Below are 21,250 nucleotides of genomic sequence, written 5' to 3'. Positions count from 1 at the left end.
CTCCCCGGAGAACAGTGTGGCTCAGATTTGACCAGGGAGGGTGCCTGAGTTTTTGATGGATGTAGGGATGAGGGATAAGGAGCAAAGGTTGGACAGAAGGGAGAGAAGCTGTAGATCATGCACTGGCTGTCCCCAGTGACTACAGAACAGCCCTGGTGCAAGATGAAATTTTGTAGAGTTGATGTTGATGCTTCAGAGCAGGAAAGGCAGCAGTGATGAGAGTGAAAATAGAGTTCCTACCATAAAAGAGGCACTGAGCAAACAGGAGGTAGCTTTATGGGTGTGGCTGGGACAAGAAAGGGGCCTGGGGGTCAGGGAACGGGGAGAGAGGTGGGGTGAGACAGGTGCACCAAGCTTTTCACAACAGAAGTATTCTCATGAAGTGATGTGGAGAACGTGCTTCTATGAATCCCAAACTGTTTTCCCCACTGACTTATATTTTTATTTTAGACATGTTGTGTATTCCTTTCTGATTCATCGCAGTGGGCAGCAGTTACTAAGCATTCAAGCGGCTGTCTCCTGTATTTAAATGTTCACGTGGCCCATGATTTGTTAATAACCATTTGAATGTACTCCCTTTGAAGGTGATCCCTTCTCTGATGGATGCTTCTGTGATTCTTTCCCTGAAGCCAGAAGCTCTTAGCAATGTGAACAATTGTCTCAATAACCCTGCAGTTCTACTCCTGTATATATCCCAGAGAAATTTGCACACTTATACCCCAGGAAACTTGCACAAGGATTTTCTTCACAGCCTTGTGGCATCAAGGGGTATTGAAGGCAACCTGAGTGTCCACTGCTGAGGGAGGGGGGCTAAAGTGTACACCTGCGAAAGGGTCGCCAGTTAGGAGCAAGAGTGTAAAGGTGCACAGAGCAGCATGTGTGGGTCTTAGAATCATGGTGTTAAGAGAAACAACTAAGAAATTAATGATATGTATACACGACACTACTTGCAGAATTAAAATACAGACACACCAAACATTAGCCATTAGAAAGCATATAAACGTACATCAGCGTGGTTGCCTATGGTGAGTTGAGAGAAAGTGGGAGGAGGGGATAAAATGAATAACTAAAATGAGGGGACTTTGAATGACCCACTGATTATGTTATTTGAAGGCAAAAGTATGGTCAACTTAACCCTCTGTACCTGAGAGACCAATGGAGAAGATAAAATTTTCATTTTGATGTACTGAGGTCCCCCCTCCTTCTCTTCCCTTCCTCTTTCCTTCTTTCTTTCTTTTTTTTTTTTGAAAGTTAGGTCTACATGAATTCTAAGAATTTTGTGAACGTCAGGAACTCTTATGGAAAGGTCTAGTTAATATCATTTGATACAGAGCAGAAGCCAAGGAGAACTGAGGAAAAAGGGGCCAAAAGCAAGGACAGTCCAGCAGCTCTGTTGTCCAGTGTCAACAAAGGGAATGAAAGCTATGCATGGAGCAAAGAAACATAAGAGATTGACACTCCCACACTATGCACCTCAGATGGGTGGTAGAGAACCAAGGTTACTGGGCAAATGTGAAATTGAACTTGCAGCGTGGAGCGTTCTCTCTGCCTCTTGAATCGTGCGTGAGGTGGCTGTGGAGGCATGTGGTGTGGAATCATGCAGTTACTCATATTTATTACAGTTCATAGTCCTTTTTATAGTTTTAAACTTTGATTTTTAAATTAATTGATGATATAACACAGGCGATACCCGAATTATGGCCAAATTCTACCTTGGTCAAAGAGCCTTTACCAGAGATGTTGAAGCAAATACTTAGACTGGATGACAAAGGCTGCCTTAGTTTCATCAGTTCTGGAAACTCCATCGACTCATGAATCCCACATACAAGTCCCCCAAACCTGCCAGTTATGTGTTAAAGTTGATGTAGAAGCAGTCTCTACTCCTTAGGACTGGAAGTAAGGACTCACCCTAGTTCTGGGATCTTGTGATTGGTCATGACCCTGGTGAAGTCCTGTGTCTTTCTGCATTGTCTACACTAAACCCAACACTACTTGGAGGGCAGGAGTGTGCCTGCAGTACCTTGAATTACACGGCCCCCGCCCCATATTGGTACTTGTTTTGGCCTTGATTGCTTATCCTGTAGCCTGCTCGGTCTCCCCAGAGTCCATCCAGGAGTGGAGCTTTGCCTTCTCTTCTTGTCAATCACCAGATCCTGATCCCTGTATTTTTCCCTCTTAGAAGACACTGCTGACCCAGAACAGTTCCTAGTTGCTATCTGGTTAGGATCAATGTAATATCTCTCACTGTTTGGTTTTGACTTTCTAACTGGGCCCCCTGGAACAGATGGGGACCCTGTGCTGGGGCTACCCAGTGCAGCTGGGTTAGTTCCTCCAGTGGATGCTGGTGGGCTGCCAAAATCACCATTTAGGACTGAGGTACTCATTCCCCCAGCTGAAGCTCTCAGCGGAGTTGCTCTCCTGGAATTACCTTCAGCCTAAGATTGCCACCTCCCCCAGTATCAGGTCTGCTGTCCTCTGCAGCCTGCATCCAGTGACTGGTCAATGCATAGAATAAAGGCCCAGCCCTTTTGTTTTGCCTCATGGTGGGACTGCTCAGGAGGGCCATCCCACTTTCAGAGCTCTTTTCCATCAACTCTTTCTTCTGGGCCCTGTCTCAGTCCCCTTCCTAGCCAGCCCCAGTTGTCAAGGCACCAGCTCACCTTCTGTCAGAGCCTAGCAACAGATAAACAAATAGCATTCAGATAAACCTAATCTCCTTGAAGAAGATGATGCCACATTATCAGGTCCTCCTTAATTGTCCCTAACGGCTCTTGAGTACTCAAGGGTGGGGCTTGGGCCTCTCTTATTTTTTTTCTTCTAAGTTTAATAACACAGATGACCTTGGACAAAGCCAGTTTGTCCTGTTCACTGGCTTGTTAATGAACCCTCAAAATAATGTTAGCTGGAGAGTTTCAGGGTCAGGAGTTTCTTTGTTCCCCTTCAAGGGAACCCAAGATTTAGAAATCCTTGCTTATAAAAACCTATCTACTGGGAGATATTTGCATTATCAAAGAGTTCTTTGCTCTACAGGAGGATTGATGAAAGGTTCCTTAAGTAGCAAACTCCTTAGGTAAATGGAAAATATGGCTCAATTGACACTTTTAAACACAGGTGTTGCCTAAAGCCAATTACAACTGTAGGTTCCCCCACCTCACTTTGGTTTTTAAGAGCTTGGAATTCCAGGGCAGGACCACCTTCTGAAGCCCACAGGCTGAGCAGGGGCAGAGGAAGACAACAGCCAGGGAAGAAATCCGAGCACTCATCTGGAGTCCTCAAAGCCTGGCTGGGGTCTTTGCTCGCCTTGCAGGAGCCTTTACCTCTTCTGCCCAGAATGACAGAAATGAATTATTTTTTTCACTTCCCTCTAACGGTTTAGAAAAGCCATCTATATTATCGATTTAAGAAAGCTACAAAGATCCATCCATCTTTTTGATTAGTTTATTGCTAGAGCTATACACCCTGAATTTTAAAACACTACAAAATCAGGGGGAGACAAAAAGACAGAAACCAGGGATGGTCAAAGATTTTTTGCCTAATGAACTCATAGAAATGGGGAGAGGGAAACATTACCTTATTTAAATTCAAAAGAATGTTAATGTTTTTATATTTATTACATGAGACCTTGTTCTACATTGAACAGAGGCTTAAGAATTCCTGTGTTCTTATCAAAGTCACTCGGTAGTTATAATAAACTTGCTTTCATCTTGGAGTGAAATAAAATGGCTTTCCCCTTTACAAACGATTTTAAATCTTTGCGCTTTCAAATGCATTGATCTATTTGGTAACTTCATTATTGGGTATGTCTTCAGTTATCGGCCTCTTGTCTTCAGCATTTACCTAGAGGGAGCTCAGACATCAACGTTAACTGAAATATGAAGTCAGTATAGATGGACATCCAAGACGTTAAGTTTTACATCAGAAAATTTTAGAACACTCCTTTAAGCATTTACTGTATTAGACTCAGGGAATCAGACTAAAAGGGCTGCTTGCAGTTGGTTTGGTCCAACCCCTCACTTTTGATGAAGAATCTTAAGTGAGGAAAAGTAAAATGACTTCCCTGAAACCACATGGCAATTGAGCAGCAGATCTGGATTTGAACATAGGTCACTTCATTCCTGGTCCAGTGCTGTGTCCTACATTAGTCACATCACATCAGTACTGTTCCTTTGGGAGTTTGTTGATACACCCCACTATGCAATCCTCCGGTTCTTCTGCGAAAACCTCACCTTCTGATAGAGCCACCAGCTTCTTGAGGGCATGTGCTCACGGTCTTTAACTTCAAAGGTGCAGCTCAAATTCCTGTTCTCCCATGAAGCTTCAGAGCCTACCAGAGTGTTTTTCTTCCTCTCCTGTCCTCCTCAGCACTAATGACTGCCCAGTTTTCTTTTTCTTTTTCCTGCCCTAGTTTTTGAGAATTTATCAGGTGCCTTGTATGAATGTTTCCTGTTCTACCATTGAACTCCCAGTCTCTGGTAGATTCTGCCTTCTGACTGTCTCTTGCTTCCAGCCCCTTTATTCCTTTTCCACTGCCACTCTCCTTGGTCATTCTTTTCTTCACCTCGACTGCTCTATGGTCCCCAAACTGGTTTCCCTGTACTCCATCCCGGGTTTCCTCTGCCCAGTCTAGATTGGTCTCCCTGATAACTCCCACCATGTCACTCTTAATACTCAGATTCTTCTGTGCCACCCCTTGGCCAGTCTACTTATCTACAAATGTCTCAGCTTTGCATTCAAGGCCCCCGAAATAAAGGCTTGAACTTTATTTGACAGTCCTGTCACCCACTCTTCCCCTCATATAACCAATACACTAAACTTGCACTGTCCAAAAAAGGCAGCCACTAGCCACATATGACCATTGAGCACTTGAAGTATGTCCGCTCCAAACTGAAACGCACTGTAAGTTTAAAATACATTCCAGATGTCAAAGACTGAGCAAGAAAAAATAATGGAAATGATCTCATTAACAATTATTATATTGATTACATGTTGAGATGGGTGTGGCTAAACCACTCGACTATTTTTTCAGCTCTCTCTTAGGCCCACAAGTCCTACTCCCTCCCCTTTCTGCAAGACTGAGCTTTAGCCTACTCCTGAGGAATGCACCCAAACCAGATGAGTTCCCTATCAACTTTTACCCTTGTCTTCATCTGAAATGAAAACTGGAAGAATGCCTTTTACTGATGCAGATGGTAAATGGTCATGAGACTCCCAGAGGAAGGAAAAACCCCTGGCTTCCATCCAGTGTGGGTGTGCTTCTCTCTAGCAGTCAGGTTTTATTTTTAGCTCTGGCCCCTTTAAAGCCCCCTATCCCCTTTTCCATACCCTGTGGTATGGAGTACAACTTCGAATGTGGAATGTCGCGTCAGCCTGATCCCACCTGTGTGTAAGTTACCCTCAATAAGCTTCATAATTGCACTTCACGGAGCGGCCCGCTTTGTTTTTCGGTCTCAAGTTTGGAGGATGTTATTCAATATTTCTGCCTTCCAACAAAATGATAATATTTGGTACAGTTGGATTACGTAAAATATTTTATTAAACTTAATTGCACCTTTTAAAACCTTTTAAAATGTGGCTATTAAAAATTAAAATTACACTTGTGACTAACATTATATTTCTACTGAACAGTGCCTCCCTAGACAAATCAGACTACTGTATCTCCTGAATTTACGTCACATTTTCCTGCCTTCATTCACACTGTTTCTACCATCTGGCACATCCACCCTTCTCTGCCGGTCAGATTCTATTCTACCCTTGGTTAAAGGTCTGTCTCAGGCGCTATATACTTTATGGGATGTGTCTTCATCACCGGTTGCATGTGCTTTCTCTCTGGAATCAGCACAGTGGGGTAGTGAAGAGTAGAGGCTCTGGAGCCAGGTTGCCTGGGTTCATTTCACATGTATGAAGTGATGATGATACTAACTACTGCAGAAATTTTTTAGATTAAATAAGAAAATGTTTATGTAATACTCATACAGCATCTAGTACAAGGTTAGAGCTCAATAAGTACTTTAAATTCACAGCTGCTTACTATGAAGGAGTCAGGCTACCCCAGCTATGCCTGATGACAACTCTCCTTCCTTGCTGGGGATGGGGTGGATTCAGCACTTTGGACTCTTCTGTTTTTCACACCCTTATGTCTACAAAATGCCTGTGGCTTGTCTCAAGCTCTCTATTGTCTGCTGATTATACACAGGACAACTGAGAGAGAGGGTAGACATTCCCCCTTGGTACCTTTCTGTTGGGCTCAAGTATCTCTTATAGACCTTGTCTGATAGCCTTGTAAAGAAATGATAAGGAAGTGATAAAGAACAACCTTCCATTAAATATTTCAACTCTAGGGAGCCACTCTGCAGAATTCTCATTTGCTCATTGATTTAAAAAAGTTGTCAGGGCTTCCCTGGTGGCGCAGTGGTTGAGAGTCCACCTGCCGATGCAGGGAACACGGGTTCGTGCCCCGGTCCGGGAAGATCCCACATGCCGCGGAGCGGCTGGGCCCGTGAGCCATGGCCGCTGAGCCTGCGCGCGTCTGGAGCCTGTGCTTCGCAACGGGAGAGGCCACAACAGTGAGAGGCCCACGTACCACAAAAAAAAAAAAAAAAAGTTCAGTCAGTTGGAACTCTCCCATTGGAAAGTTCAGTTTGCGTGACTCTTCTCCAAGACAGCCTTTCCAGAGCACCCAAGAAGCTTGGGGAGTTTACGAATTATTGATATAATGTAAACCAAGATTTTTCAAGAAGATTCCCTGGATGATGGATTTTCCAAGTCATTTGTGCAACAACTAAATTAAAAATATAAAGCCTCAGAGAACGGTAACACATCTTAGCACTTACTCAAAACCCATTTAAAGTTTTCTAAAGACACAAAGCAAAGTAACCCAATCTTTACCCCCAAACTAGAATTCTTCTAGCAATAATATAACATGACAAGAATAACTCTGGTAAATAAAACTACATGTTGAATTCTCCCCAGGGAGGGTCTGCATTTTGTGTAATGATTTCTCAAAAATATTTTTTAGAAGCAGAGAATATTATGTTGTCAGGGCAGTGACATTGCAGATATGCTCCAGGAAACTCTTTCATTACAAGCTTCTGTTTGCAGACACATTTTTTTTGGTGAGCCTGTAAAAGCTGGTTGCAACTGATATACTACATACTTTTTTTTTTTTTTTTTTTTTTTTGCGGTACGCAGGCCTCTCACTGTTGTGGCCTCTCCCGTTGCGGAGCAACAGGCTCCGGATGCACAGGCTCAGCGGCCATGGCTCACGGGCCCAGCCGCTCCGCGGCATGTGGGATCTTCCCGGACAGGGGCACGAATCCGTCTCCCCTGCATCGGCAGGCGGACCCTCAACCACTGCGCCACCAGGGAAGCCCTACATACTTTTAATTAACTTGATGGAATGGGTCTGAATTGCCTGCAGTTACTGGCATGTGCACCGTCACTTTTCACTAACTCCTCAGCTCTGGTAGACACTGATTTGTGTGGGCGCCTGGTTCAAAAATGCCCCTTCTCTGGAAGCATCTCACTGCTGGTTGCAATAGGGTGGAAGCATCTCATTGACTGTGCTTCTGTCTCAGGAGTAGGGTGTGGAGCCATCAGATTCTCTCTCTCAGGAATTTAAACTTGTAATAGATGGGAGGAATCTTTGGAGCTGATTCATTGTAAAGGTGGAATCTACAGAAAAGTGCCCTGACCTCTTGCCGCCATATTCTCTCTGGATCTTGCTCACATCCTTCTACCTCTTTATTCTTCTGTTAAGTTAATCTCTTATGATTAAATTTGTCAGAGATGATTTCTGGTGCTTGCAAATGAGAAAAGCCTTAATCAGAGACCCACCCAAGGTTTCCAGGGGGAAGTCATCCACTCTTCATTGATGATCCGTAACACAGACAGGGCACGTGCCTGGTGGTCAGTGAGAGAGCAGAAGGCTTTGAATAGTGCTTCCGTGGTGGCCTAAGCTGGTGTCAAAGGCCAGGATGGAGCTTATGGGATAAGCGTGTTAGCCCAGTTGCCCCTGTAGAGAGCTTGAGGCTTAAAGAACTACAGCTCAAATAATACCTCCACCAAGGTATCTTTGTTACTCTGGCTAGAAGGGATAGCTCCCTTCTCTAAACTCTCACCAGCCTTTGTTTATAACCATCATCTGGCTTTTATCACCTTCTGCATTTCACTGCCGTCATCTGAGAACTAGTCCTCTCTCTCCTATGGCTGGAAGACTGTAAGCTCTTGGAGGGCACGGGCGGTGTCTATGGATCCTGCACATTATCCTGTACATTTCAGTATGTAGTTCCTGAGCGGTCAACACGTCTGACCTGAAGGTTTTCTATGTGTCCAGCTGGAGGTTTAGGGATGCGGAATGGGGAAAGGACCCAGAATAGGCTTGGACGCTCTAGCTGGACAGATAGGACTGACCCAATTGAATGATAGAAAACAGGCTATAATCAGGTGTTAGGTGGCATGTTTGAGGGGCAGCTCAGCCTGGGCTGAAAAAACTAGCATATCAGACTCCAGGCAGTAATGAGCTCTGCTATTCCGGGATTCTAACTTATTCACCTTCCAGGCTGAGAAGACCTAGTGGGTCATTTTCTCTAATTAACACCCCACAGGAACAGAACTATCCCATCAGGCGTCCCCCTTGGATGACAGATACTTACTGCTCAACCTCATATATGGGCTGCAGCTTTTTCAGGTCTTCTCTGCATCACCAGATTGTTACAATGATACTTTGTAGTTATGGAAAACCTTTATTTCCGAGTATTTTGGGCCCTGCTGTCTTGTTTATCTTCACCACAGTCAGCCCCACTCAGGGGCAAGAATCATCACGCCCCTTTTACAGACAGCACAGAGGTTTTAACACTGTCCTGAGCCCACAGTGCACATTTAGGGAAAGAGGGACCTGGTGCTAGAACTCACGTCTGCAGGTCTTTGTCCTGTTGAGCAATTCAGATAATCTGGGGACTGTGTTGGACCCTGCCCTGTCGTACCAGGGCATCTCCACCCCTGTGGCCTCAGAAATGCTGTCCGCTGATGCTCGTGAGGTAGAATTATGAACCTAGGAGTCACCTCATTTTATCAGCGTCAAGGACAAATTTAACAGCAGCAAGGGATAAAGCCTTCATTCTGAAAGTTGAGTTTTACTTGTAAATTGGACTTTTCTGAATTTGGCCCAGGTGGCATTAAAGAGCTGTGGTTCAGGGCCACACAGAGAGCAGCTGTGAGTGGTTTGCTGGCTGGGACGGCGTGGCATCTCCCTGGGAGGCAGAAGCTGAGAGTAAATGAGGACCATGTGGAGAAGCTGCTAGAAGCTGCCCACGGAGTTAGAAAGCCCACCTGACTGGTGGGTGGGATTATTTTAATTGCCTTCTTAAAAAAAAGAGCTGGTGCAAAATTTGCTAAAATCTGCATTAAATGTGATTTTTCACACACCAAGGGGAGCTGCCAGAACAGAACACATATGCTCCCGTGGAGCCAGCCCTCTTGGGTCTGGAAGTGAGCAGCAGGGCCTCTCTGCACCACCATGACTCAACTGGCTTTAAAATTCCATGTGTAAGATCAAAATTACACAAGGCCAAGACACCGTCTGGTGCAGCCAACCTGGGAGATTGTATTTTGGAAAGAAAGCTTTTGTGCCTCATTTCAAGACATGAAAAGAAGCCAAATTGAGGAGCTTGGGAAGAAGATAGAGGTGGGTAAAGGAACAGAACTGGAGCCCTGAATTAATCTGACATACTGCCTTTGTTTTTTGCTGTATTGGGTCTTCATTGCTGTGCGTGGACTTTCTCTAGTTGTGGCGAGCAGGGGCTACTCATCATTGCGGTGCACGTGCTTCTCATTGTGGTGGCCTCTCATTGCGGAGCACAGGCTGTAGACGTGTGGGCTTCAGCAGTTGTGGCGCATGGGCCCAGAAGTTGTGGCTCATGGCCTCTAGAGCACAGGCTCAGTAGTTGTGGCGCATGGGCTTAGCTGCTCTGCGGCATGTGGGATCTTCACGGACCAGGGCTCGAACCCGTGTCCCCTGCACTGGCAGGTGGACTCTTAACCACTGCACCACCAGGGAAGTCCCTGACATACTGCTTTTGAAATTTAAAAAGAAAAGAATAATGTAGAAAAAAATCCAAAGAATTATTGCTCTCCAAAGGGAGAGCTGGGTCCAATGACAAAGGGATCCGTGTGTGAAGATTTTTGGCTCTACACTTTCATTGAGATTTTGGGAACTCTGTTGCTTGCTTTTTAGTGTCCTGCTAGGGGTCACCATTCACTTTCCCCAAAAGGATGATTTTTAAACTAATAAAATCTGGCCCTTGCAAAGCTTCCCCCAGGGAGTCTGTTTATAGGCACAGCCAGGTTTAAGAATTGTCTTGAAGGTAATAGCTGGGAGGGCTGAGTCAGAACTGAGGTTCAAGATCAATCTCTACCTTGGGTCTTTGTTTTTCTTTTTTGTTTGTTTTTTGCTGTTGTTGGTTATTTTTGGTTTGTTTTTGTGGGAGTAGGGTAGGAAGGTGGGACATGAGCTTTCAGAATTCCAAGGTTTTGTTTTTGTTTTTGTTTTGTCTGGTTCAGCTTCAGGGAAGCTGTAGGTAGGGCCAAGCTGTCCTACTTGTAAGAGTTTGGTAGGCTTCCCTCTATCCTGTGGACTCTTACCTGGTGTCCTGGACGGGAACCAATAGATCTCAATTCAGGCTGCCTTGGTGGTTGTTTTGTTTTGTTTTAATGGACCCTGGGCTGAGGATTGATTTTTCTCTAATAAGTAAGTTAAAACAAATTAACAACAAACAGTAGAACAATCTATGGAATTGTTGGGCTGTACTAATGTAGGTAAGCTTCTAGTCTTGCTTCTCTGGATGGCCCTTTCAAAGGAGAGATTGGGAGGTCTGCAAATCTGGGACCTGGATGTTGACTCCCTCTGCTACTCATAGCACCTCATCACCTCCCCATTTTCTAGGATGGAGATTTTTAAGTGACATTTAGGTGTGGTACATGCTAACTAACATACATACTTCCTTTTTGCATTGGTTCATTGTTCCTATTCAGCTCTCTACTCAGTTTGATCATCATGTAGTTCAATAGACACTTTAATCATACTACCTGTGAAATTTGGGGAATCCTGAGTTGACTAAGACCTCTTCAGGTGCTTCTCACTTTGGCACAATGATTCAAAACCATGGTGGGGTGAGGTGGGGACTCCCCCACCCCTTGCCTCAACACACACACACGCCAGGGGCATTTGGCAAATGTCTGAAGACATTTTCGGTCGTCATCGTTTGGGAGGGCAGTGCTACTGGCATATAGTGGGTGGAGGCCAGGGATGCTACTAAACACCCTACAGTATATGAAACAGCCCCCAACAGCAAATGATTATCTGGCCCCAAATGACAATTGTGTTGAGGCTGAGAAACCCTGCTGTTGCAGAGGAGGTACACATGGAATAAATAGTTACGTTATGTGGGGTGTATGCAAAAGTAGATGTAAGTACGAGGTATCAAAGCAAGTATGTGTGTGTGGGAGAGAGGGGACATGGGGAAAGCTTGCTGGAAGTGACTCCAAATCATGAGTTTTACTTAATGCCTTTGTAATCAACTGTCCAAGAATGACTTTGAAAGTTTATTAGTTAAGATTAGTTTATTAGTTAAGATTAGTTTATTAGTTCCTACATATTAGGAATTTCTTTTTCTTTTTGAACAGCTCTCTGGGTAATTTAATCAAATATTTCTGATGACTTTATATCTTCCCTTACCAAAAAATTTCTCCAAAGAACCAGGGAGAGGTATAAAAAGGGAAGGATCCATTCAACCGTATTCTTTGCTTCTCAGTAAGGAAATGTCTGGCCTACTCTCACCTGTGTTTTTCTTCCACCTGGACTCTCCTTCCCTTCTCTCCTTCAAGGTTTAGCCTCATAACCCTGGTCCATGACACCTTCGCTTGGAGATTTCAGTCCATAGTGACTGATCTATTTCCTGAATTCCTTAGAGCCTCGTTGCCTCTCTCTTCCTACCTACACGTCTCTTGGGTGCGGGTGTGTTTCCACCTAGACTGTGGGCTCCTCAAGGACAGGGACCACGCCCTCCATTGGTACATCCTTCTACAGCATAGAACATCATTCTGGATCCTGATTTGTTCTCAAGGTAGGAGAAGGAGAAAGACATTCAGGAAAGATGTCAGAAAATTAACATCTTCCTGTGACACTGGACCGACGGATACAGCACATTTTATCCTTCCAAAGTCTCTGGATTGTGTCTTATAATAAAGTCTGAAAGTTTAATCTCTGTTTAGTAGGCACAGCATGCAAAAAATAAATTGCTATTATTATTATTAGCATTTTCTTACTAACAGATTTTTCAGAAGCTGTTTCCATACCAAGCAGATCAACCTTTCTGTTGTCATAGAGACAAAGATCTTTATATAACCATGGGCAAGGTGAGATTTTTTTTTTCCCTCTCCCTCCTTCGACTTGTCTGGAACTAATAACAAAAGGAAAAGGACATTTTTTAAATTAATTATTTTCTTTTACTTTTTTTTTCTCCAATTAAAATGAGTGAATACATGGGAGGCTTTTTTTTTTCTTTTTTTGTGCCACATTTTAGATTTTAAATACCTAAGTTTTTAATAAAATATTATTGGGCTGGAAAGATCTGAACAATGCAATTTTCAAAATTTGCAAGCAGTGGGCTTATCAATGATAAGCAATTATTATCCATTTTCCTTTTTTTTTTTTAACCAAATAGTGGACTTTAGATGGGAGTTTTATAAGGCAGGACTACCAAGGCCTGAAATGATTAAAACATGAACTAGCATCTACTGAGGGGGGGGGCCAGTGATGAATTTTAAGGTGCTCTGTGGTACTCGCCTCCTCCAACCCCCAGAATTGAGAAATCTACCCTTCTCTCTGCAGAATCAGACCCTGTGGATAACAGTGCAAGACCACATCCCTCTTATCCCTTATCTCATAATTTCAGCTCTCTTCTTTTTATGAACTCCCAATAACTTGTTATTCATGGCATTTTCTATCTTGTAATTACTGTTTACCACTTCATTCATTCATCGTCAAGAAAAGAGGATTTAAGCAGAACCCATTCACTTTTTCTTTCCTTTGCCTCAATGTTAAGTTATACCTTCATCCATCTGTCTTCTTCTGCCAGAGCTCAGAAGTATCCCTCTCTTTTAAGATGAACCCTTCCCCTCTGATCTGACACTCATGTCTTCCTCCCACTCCCATGGGCATCTTATACCATCATCCCTTGTGTCTTCAATCTGTCCTTCTCCATGGATTCCTTCCTCTACTCCTTTTTTTGAAGACAAAACAAAACAAAAAATTTTTTCTTAATCTTGTTTATTTTTCCATATCTCAGACTTTGAAGTTTTAATCTGATCACAGCTGCCTTTTGCAATAAATAGGTACTGTGTGTGTGTGTGTGTGTGTGTGTGTGTGTGTGTGTGTGTGTGTGTCAGGGGTGTTGGAGGGCATGGAGAAGAGAAGTGTCTGGCACAAAGAAGTTTAAAACATGCTCCCTGCTTTCCAGATTATATCCTCCATGGAGGAATACCTTGATTCTCAAACTTTAACATGCATCAGAATCACCTGGGGAGCTTGTTAAACTACAGATTGCTGGACTACACCTTCAGAGTTTCTGATGCAGAAACTGGGGCCCTGAGAGTATGCATTTCTAACATTTTCCAGGTGGTACTTATGCTGCTGGTATGAAGAACATGGCCTTAAAGGAACTACCCTCCTATTCGTTCTATGCATCCTCTTGTCATACGGATGTTGAAGTCACCTTGTCATGCCGAAAAACTTATCCCCTTTTGGCTTTTATAGGCTCCACCTCCATAGGGTTCTCCCTTGAAGGATGAGGTCATCTCTCAATTATCTGATCCTTGGGAAGCCTGACTTTGTGCGGGTCAGAGCGCGTGCTGACCTAAGGGGTTTAAATGTCTAGGAGGAGATGCTGCTGGTGTGCATGCCAAGATAATGCATGTGAAGGGAGGGAGTCAGGGATTCTCTAGAATCCCACAGGAATGTTCAGAGCCTGGACAACTGGCTTCTTTTGGGGAGTGGGACTAACCAGCCTCAGCATGCCAGCAGTACTTATTTTGTACCTGTTTCCCACTTCCATCCCCAAACCTAGTTAACCCTGTAAAATCTTTCTGAGGTGTTCGAGGCTTCTTTAAACTGTGCCGTGGGGCAGTGAGAGAATTTGTTTCGTTTTAGTCTTTTCACTTCAGCCTACTCCAGGGAAGAGGTACTACTCTCCTGAGGCCAGTGTGGGTGTGGCAGAGAGACCTCAGTGAAAAGCTGAATCTGAAAGGGGCTGGGACTTGCCTCACCCATGCCTGCCTCACCCATGCCTGTCTCCTGGTAGAAACCAGGAGGTTTTCTAACTCAGTGCCAATTTGGAGAAGCTGAGAATTTTTTTTTTCTTTTTTTCTTTTTTTTAAGGAAGGGGTAATTTTCTTACAAAAACTAGCAAATATAAAAAGATAGCAGGTGAAGCCCTGTCTTTGCGACTCAATAGCTGTGGGACCTTGGGTAGATTTTTCCAACTCTTTGGATCTCAGGTTCTTATAACCTGTATGATAAGTACCAGGTGAGTGAGAAAGGCACAGTGTTAGTGGCACAATCGTCCTTAAGAGCAAGATGGGAGGCTTGTCAGGGAAGGACAAGGGCTGGGACTTGGAGGGCAGCTTCTATGGATTTATTTATTGATTGAAACAAATTCTATTAGCGTGGTCCTCACCTTCAGGGAATTGAGCTGACAAGACAATTAATGCAAACCAATTAATATAAGCCCCTCAACCTTTAAAAACTGTATCTCTCAACCACAAATATTCCCCAAAGGCCACTAACTGTCCCAGAGGAGAATCTCAGCCCTTCAGGAGGGTGGAGGAATTCCCTCCATGAAGCAAGCTCCTGACAGACTGCTGGGAGCCCAAAGGCATGGGGCGGGGGGGGGGGGGGGGGGGAATCTCTTTCCTCCCCCAGCATGGAATTCCATCACGTCTAACGGTTAGAACATAACCAACACCTCTACCAGCCTGGTGCCTTTTGGACACTTTTATAGTCTTCTTTTTTTTCTTTCCTTTTCTCTTTTAACAACTTTATCAAGATGTAATTTATATACTCTAAAATTCACCCATTTTAATTGTACATTGCGATGGTTTTTAGTATGTTCATGGAGTTGTGCAACCATAACCACCATCTAATTTTAGATAATTTTCATCACCACAGAAAGCAACAGCCATTAGCAGTCATTGGGCCTTCACTCCAACCTGATGGCTACTCATCTCCTTTCTGTCTATCTGGACATTCCATATAAATAGAACCATATACTATGTGGTACCTTTTCCTGAAAAAGTGTCTGGTGACACTCAGATACGCTAGTATCGAAGACCCCCCCTCTCCTCTATACCCCATCACTACAACAGCCAGCTTCCTCCACCTGCCTGCCAGTGTATACAGCTCCCTAAGGGGTGGTGGTGTGCCAGAGCTGGAACTCAAGGCCTCACATCGATTCGGCAACCAGATTGAAATGCAAGTACATCTGATCAGACAACCAGGCTGAAATGCAAGTACATCTGGGGCTGGGGTGGAGCAATGACTTGTATGCTCACTAAGGTGTAGGTGAGCACTGGTTGGGGGATGCGCCAGCCGGCAGTCCCCATTGAGTGACCAGGTCACGCCTGGACACTGGGCCCGAGCGCCCCATTCCTAGAGGAACATAGGGTAAACAGAGCGCACAGTAACCTTCGCCATCCTGGCTGGCCCAAGGCTCAAAGAACACGTAAGACTTCTCCGGGCAGAGATAGCTGCTGACTGAGGAGCATGACACCCCGTCCGCTTCCAGCAGCTGCAGGGAGCGAAGCCATCCCGTGTGGCCTCTGGGCAGTTCCACGCCCCTGGCCGTCGCCCCAACCAGGGTGAAAGAGAGGGCCTGGGGCCATCTGGGGCTGGAGGGTGCTCGGGACCCCAACCCCAGGTGTGGCGGGGCGTGGCAAAGACGCTAAACTTGGGCTTATCACCCTGAGAGGTGGCGCAGCGTCTTTCTCCTAGCATCCAGGGGACCAAAGAGCAGGGAGGCAAGGCGGCCGTAGCGAGCGAGGGTGCCGGGGCGGGGGCGCCGCGTACTCACAGTCGGCTGAGGCCGGCCCGCGGGCCGGGGCAGCGCAGGGCGCCGTCCGGCGGGCAGCTGCAGGGCTCGGGGCAGGGCTCCCCGCGCATTGCCCGGGTCAGCGGCGGCGGCGGCAGCAGCAGGAGCAGCAGCAGCGGCCGCAGCGCGGGGGGCCACCGCCCCATGGCCGGGAGCCTGAGCGCGGGCTCCTGCGGCTGGGCCAGTGCCCCGGACAGCCCGGGAGCGCGGCCCGCGCCCCTCTTCCCGCCCACTGGCCTGCCCTCCGGCTCCTCCCGCGCCGGCCCGCCCCTGCCCCCCCCAACCCCGACGGCGCCCCCGCTGCTGAGTCTCCGCTCTGCCTCGACCCAGGACAGTGGCCTGAGGGACCCCATCACCTCCTCTCTGCTGCGTTCCCCAGCCTGGCCTCTGCATCTCCAAATGGCCCTAGTTACAGGAGGTAGCGTGTGGAAGTGGTGAATGCTTTCGATACGGGAAGAGGTGGGGAGTTCTGAATTCTCTTCCTGGCTCTGGTGTAACTATGAGTGTGAAGTTGAGCGAGTTGTGTTCCTTTCCCGAATCTCTCGTATTTCATCTGTGAGAGGGACGGACTGATGATACTTGATACCAGCCCTGGCCGCTTCAGGAGGGGTGAAAGACGCTCCTCCTCCGCTCTTTCGTTCTTAGCCCCCAAATCCTTTCCCATTCTCTCCCAGCAACTCCTTCAGGCTGTGGGTAATCCCTGTCCTCCCAACAACCCCGGTAATTTTTCTCTTGGTAGTAACCACTTTCCTCCTAACAGTAGTGATTTGAGCGTGTTCTCTACCTTCACTATAGACTGTGAGGTCCTAGAAAGCAAAGTCCAGTTCAGATTTATTTTTATATTTCTGGCTTCTACATGGTAAGTCCTCAATAAAGATGTGTTGAATGAATGAAACTGCTATAATAATGTACAGCGGCCGCTGCAATGGGAGGCCCAGGATAGGCTAGACCCTGTGACATGTTCTCTCCCTCACATCACGTCTAAGTTTCACCATAAACTAGAAGGGTGTTTGCAATGAGAAAAATGATGTCCTGAGAGGTTACGTGACTTCTGTGAAATCACAGAGCTCTTAAATCACTAGTGGAAACCTGTTTGAACTCATGTCTCTCACTCACTTTGTCTTACCTATGAAAAAAATTAATCTATGATTTGCATACCAAGGACTTGAAAAGGAGACAAATTTTATGGTTAACCACGGGGATGCAAAATTTCCCCTATTTAATTTCATCATTAAAACACTTTTCCTTTCCTCCTTCCAAGGACTCTGTTTGGATTCTGGAAAGAGGTGGACTTTGAGAGTTGAGAAGGTGTCTAAGACTCTACAGACAGGAAGTAAAAGAACAGAGTTCCCTCTTTTTCTTTTGAAGCTAACTCTCAAGGTCAGACCAGCTAAGTCACCAGTCTGTAGTGTCTTGTGAGTCTCTTGCCTGAGGAAGGTAGATTTTTTTTTTTTTTTTTTGCGATACGCGGGCCTTTCACTGTTGTGGCCTCTCCCGTTGCGGAGCACAGGCTCCGGATGCACAGGCCCAGCGGCCATGGCTCACGGGCTTAGCCACTCCGCGGCATGTGGGAATCTTCCCAGACCGGGGCACAAACCCGTGTCCACTGCATCGGCAAGCAGAACTCTCAACCACTGCGCCACCAGGGAAGCCCAGATTGTTTTTTTTTAATTAAAAAAAAAAATCATATGGCTTTGGCCACATTGTGCTAGATGGCATAAAAAAAAAACAACAAAGCTTTTGTCTATAATATTGTCTTTCTTCTCTGGATCCCTCTCTTCTGCTGTTTACCTGATTTCCTCACCCTTTCATACCACTGTATATGCTATTCACTCACCTGGAATGATTTTCTCTTCCTTTCCCATATTCCATTAGGTAAACTCCTGGTTGTCCTTCAAAACTCAGCCCAAAGTCATTTCCACTGTAATGCCTTCCTGGACCCAACCTAGCTGAGTAATTGTGCCCATAGCACTTGATTTTATGGCCTGTAATATAACACTCTGTAATTATTGCTTTAGTTTTGCTCCCCCCCGACTATTCATCTTAGTATTGCTAGGACATGTTTCTAGCTCCTAATAGGTGCTCAGTATATATCTGTTGAATAACAAGATGAATAAATGAAACCCAAGCACAGATCTATATATAGATGCTTGGTAAATCATCTGAGATGAGCTTAACAGACTTGCTTGATTAATTCTCAACCACTATGGATCTATCTGGATAAGTATCAAGTAATTAATTACTCATGACTACTTTGAGGTCACATTTTCTTTCCCCTTTTAATTTGTCAGATTTTGGTAAGGGAGTTGGGATAGCACTGGCTTTTCAAACGTTGCCACCATGTAGCATGAAGTGCAGGAGGGAAGGAATGAATAACTCAAGGTGGCCGAGTGGCATTTATTCCAAGTCTTATGTTTTATGTGGCTTTTTCTTTTTACTTCATAGCATTTCTGTTATATAAAATGAACCATTGTTCTCACTCATCCCTGAAGAACCATTTGATTCTGTGCTTGGATATCCTTGGGGGCTACTTACACTCCAGTAGGAGAAGTTTTGGGCAGTCAGGATATCTTGACCATCATCAATAGTGTGACTTTGGTCTTCAGTTTCCTTATCTGTAGGAGGAGGGGTTGGAGTCCACGATCCCTAAGGCTCTTCTAGCTCTAAAATGCAAGGACTTTGTGGCCAGCACTTATTGTATTGGAAGTAGAAGGAGTTGAATTGTTTACATTGATTTCTTACTGCTTGTCTTGGAAATCAAATCCTGTTTATGAAGAGGTGAAGTTGTTTATTTGGAAGAAAACTCACAACTGTAATGAGTTTTCATAAAATTTTTCTATCTATGAGTAATTTCAGTTGGATCTTAATCGTCACGTCAGTTCTTGCAATGTACCTATTATAACAAAATCATATGGAATTGTTTGCTATAATCACAAAAGTTTGTTACAATGGAACTTACCTATCCTACTCATTAATATGTGACCTATTTAGAGTGAATATTTTTAAACCTGAAGGACTTCTGAGTCATATAACTATGCTTGTAGTTGCTTTTGTCACAGAACTGCAAAAGAGCATGACCCACAAGGATTGCTAACTATATTTTGCTGACAAACTAAAGTTCATGGAATTCATAAGAAGTTTATTCTACCTTAGAGATATAAAAATATCTGACACCACAACTCAGAAATCCTAATAGAGCTCTCCAGAATTCTAGAACAGAGCTTCTCATATTGTAGTGTACAGAAGTATCATTTGGGAAGCTTTAAAAACAAAGATTCCTGGGACACCCTCTCTAAAGAGATTCTGAATTAATTGGTATGGAGTGGGGTCCAGGAGTCTGCATTTTAACAAGTACCCCATGGAATTTTGATGCACGGGGTTGCCAGAGCACAACTGGCGAAACACTAAAATGGAAATTCTAGAATTAATTTTGCTTTGGGAAGACAAAGTTCAAGAATCTTTTTGAAGGACTCTGAGTGAAGCCTAAGAATTGTGATGCACTGTCAAAGAAACCTGGTGTATACAAGCACATGCATACAAATAGCATGTGTGTGTGTGTGTGTGTGTGTGTGTGTGTGTGTGAGAGAGAGAGAGAGAGTATGTGTACAAAATTGCTCAATTGGTTGTAATGCTGAAGCTTTTCCTTTTAAGTAGCAATCAGTTTACTTATTTTAAGTTTTTTCTTTTTTGGCGGGAGTGAGCAATTTTACAAGATCATGGATCCTATTTTTCTTCATGTCTTACTAGATCAAAACTCAACAGCACTTGATGTCACACTAAGACATTGGAGTTGGAAGAAGTCAGCAAAGTAATAAAAAAAAACCCTCAAGTACACTAGGCAAGATTCTGTGATTCTGAACACATGCCCTATGAGTACCATAACTGATACATCTTCCTCTTAAAAGCAGTGGTTTTACCTTTTCCTCAAAAGAAATGTGAATGTAAGTGCAGAGGAAGAAAAAATGTATAAGAAAACAAAAAAGAAATAGAGTTATGCCTGTCAGTTGTCTACTTTTGCCACTTGGAACAAAAAACAAAACAAAGAAAATAAAAAAAGATGATCCCTGAAAGTTACATTCTGATATTTCATGCCACCTCTCTGTTGCCTGCTTGAAAATTTCATCCATGGTGTGGAAACAGAGATGTGGTCAGCTGTGTGCCACCTCCAACGCGGCCCTGGGGTTCCTGTGGGCCTTGAGAGGAACTCAACGCTACAGGCTGATGGGCACCTGGGCCCTGGTCCTAGGAGTGGGTCTGGAAATGGAGGGCAAAGGCTGGTCTGGGGCATGAGATTCCTTCTGCAACGCTGACAGAGAGAGAGAGAGCTAGAGAAGGGGGCTTGCCTTTTTGGTTATGTTGCCGGAAGGCTGTGAATGAATTGGGGGCTGCTGTCCTCCTTGTCTCCTGGAAAAAGCCTGTCTGTTCTGGCAGTGACTAAAGCTACTGAGAGAAAAACAGAGATGAGAGACACATTGGGAGACAGACCAGAGGCTAGCACCTCCCTTGGACTTGCCAATGTAATGAGCCAATACATCACCTCTTTTGCTTAAAAGCAAATTGAAATTGAATCTCACTCATTTGCAACCAGAATTCCTAATCTCCACTATCAGCCTTGCCGTGACCTTTATTCTGTCTACTTCCTTCACCCCTTCTCAACTGGGAAAGAAATAGGACTTTTCTATTCTTATATCTGTCATAGGACTCATCACAAACACAGTGAATTTTTCCCCTTTGCACTGGCAGCGTTTATCACAGTGCTTCTGGGAATAAAGGAGTGGAGTCAGTGAATGAACAAATGAATGAATGATAAATGAGTGAACAAAGAGGTAGTGACATAGGACCATATTATTCTTTCTAGAGAAGCTGCATTTTGCTAAAGAATTCACAAAACATTCTTTGCATTTGAGGCAAGGCCTCCTAGCAAACGGAGACCTTGGTTTAGAAATAAAATCTCAAGCTAAAATATTAGCTAGAGCCAATACAAGGAAAGAGAGAAAACTTTCTGAAATGGTCAAATAAATCCACAAGGAAACAGGATTTGATTTTTTTTTTAAACATCTTTATTGGAGTATAATTGCTTTACAATGGTGTGTTAGTTTCTGCTTTATAAC

At 44.5% G+C, this 21,250-nt stretch overlaps 1 protein-coding gene across 2 annotated transcripts in view; it reads right to left on the bottom strand.

Moving 5' to 3' along the window:
• Nucleotides 1-16,345, bottom strand: part of LHCGR (luteinizing hormone/choriogonadotropin receptor) — a 63,461-nt gene extending 47,116 nt beyond the window's left edge. For both annotated transcript variants that reach the window (XM_029232550.1, XM_029232551.1), the window contains exon 1: nt 16,122-16,345. In XM_029232550.1, coding sequence (XP_029088383.1) covers nt 16,122-16,285 — 164 coding nt within the window. In that variant the 5' untranslated portion in view covers nt 16,286-16,345. The remainder of the gene's footprint in view (nt 1-16,121) is intronic.
• Between the last annotated feature and the right edge of the window lie 4,905 nt (nt 16,346-21,250).

Source organism: Monodon monoceros, unplaced genomic scaffold (assembly GCF_005190385.1).
Source record: "Monodon monoceros isolate NGI ecotype Baffin Bay Population unplaced genomic scaffold, NGI_Narwhal_1 Super_Scaffold_19, whole genome shotgun sequence".
Taxonomy (NCBI): Eukaryota; Metazoa; Chordata; class Mammalia; order Artiodactyla; family Monodontidae; genus Monodon; species Monodon monoceros.
Note: the sequence above shows the minus strand (reverse complement) of the source record. Positions and strands in the feature narration are given on the sequence as shown.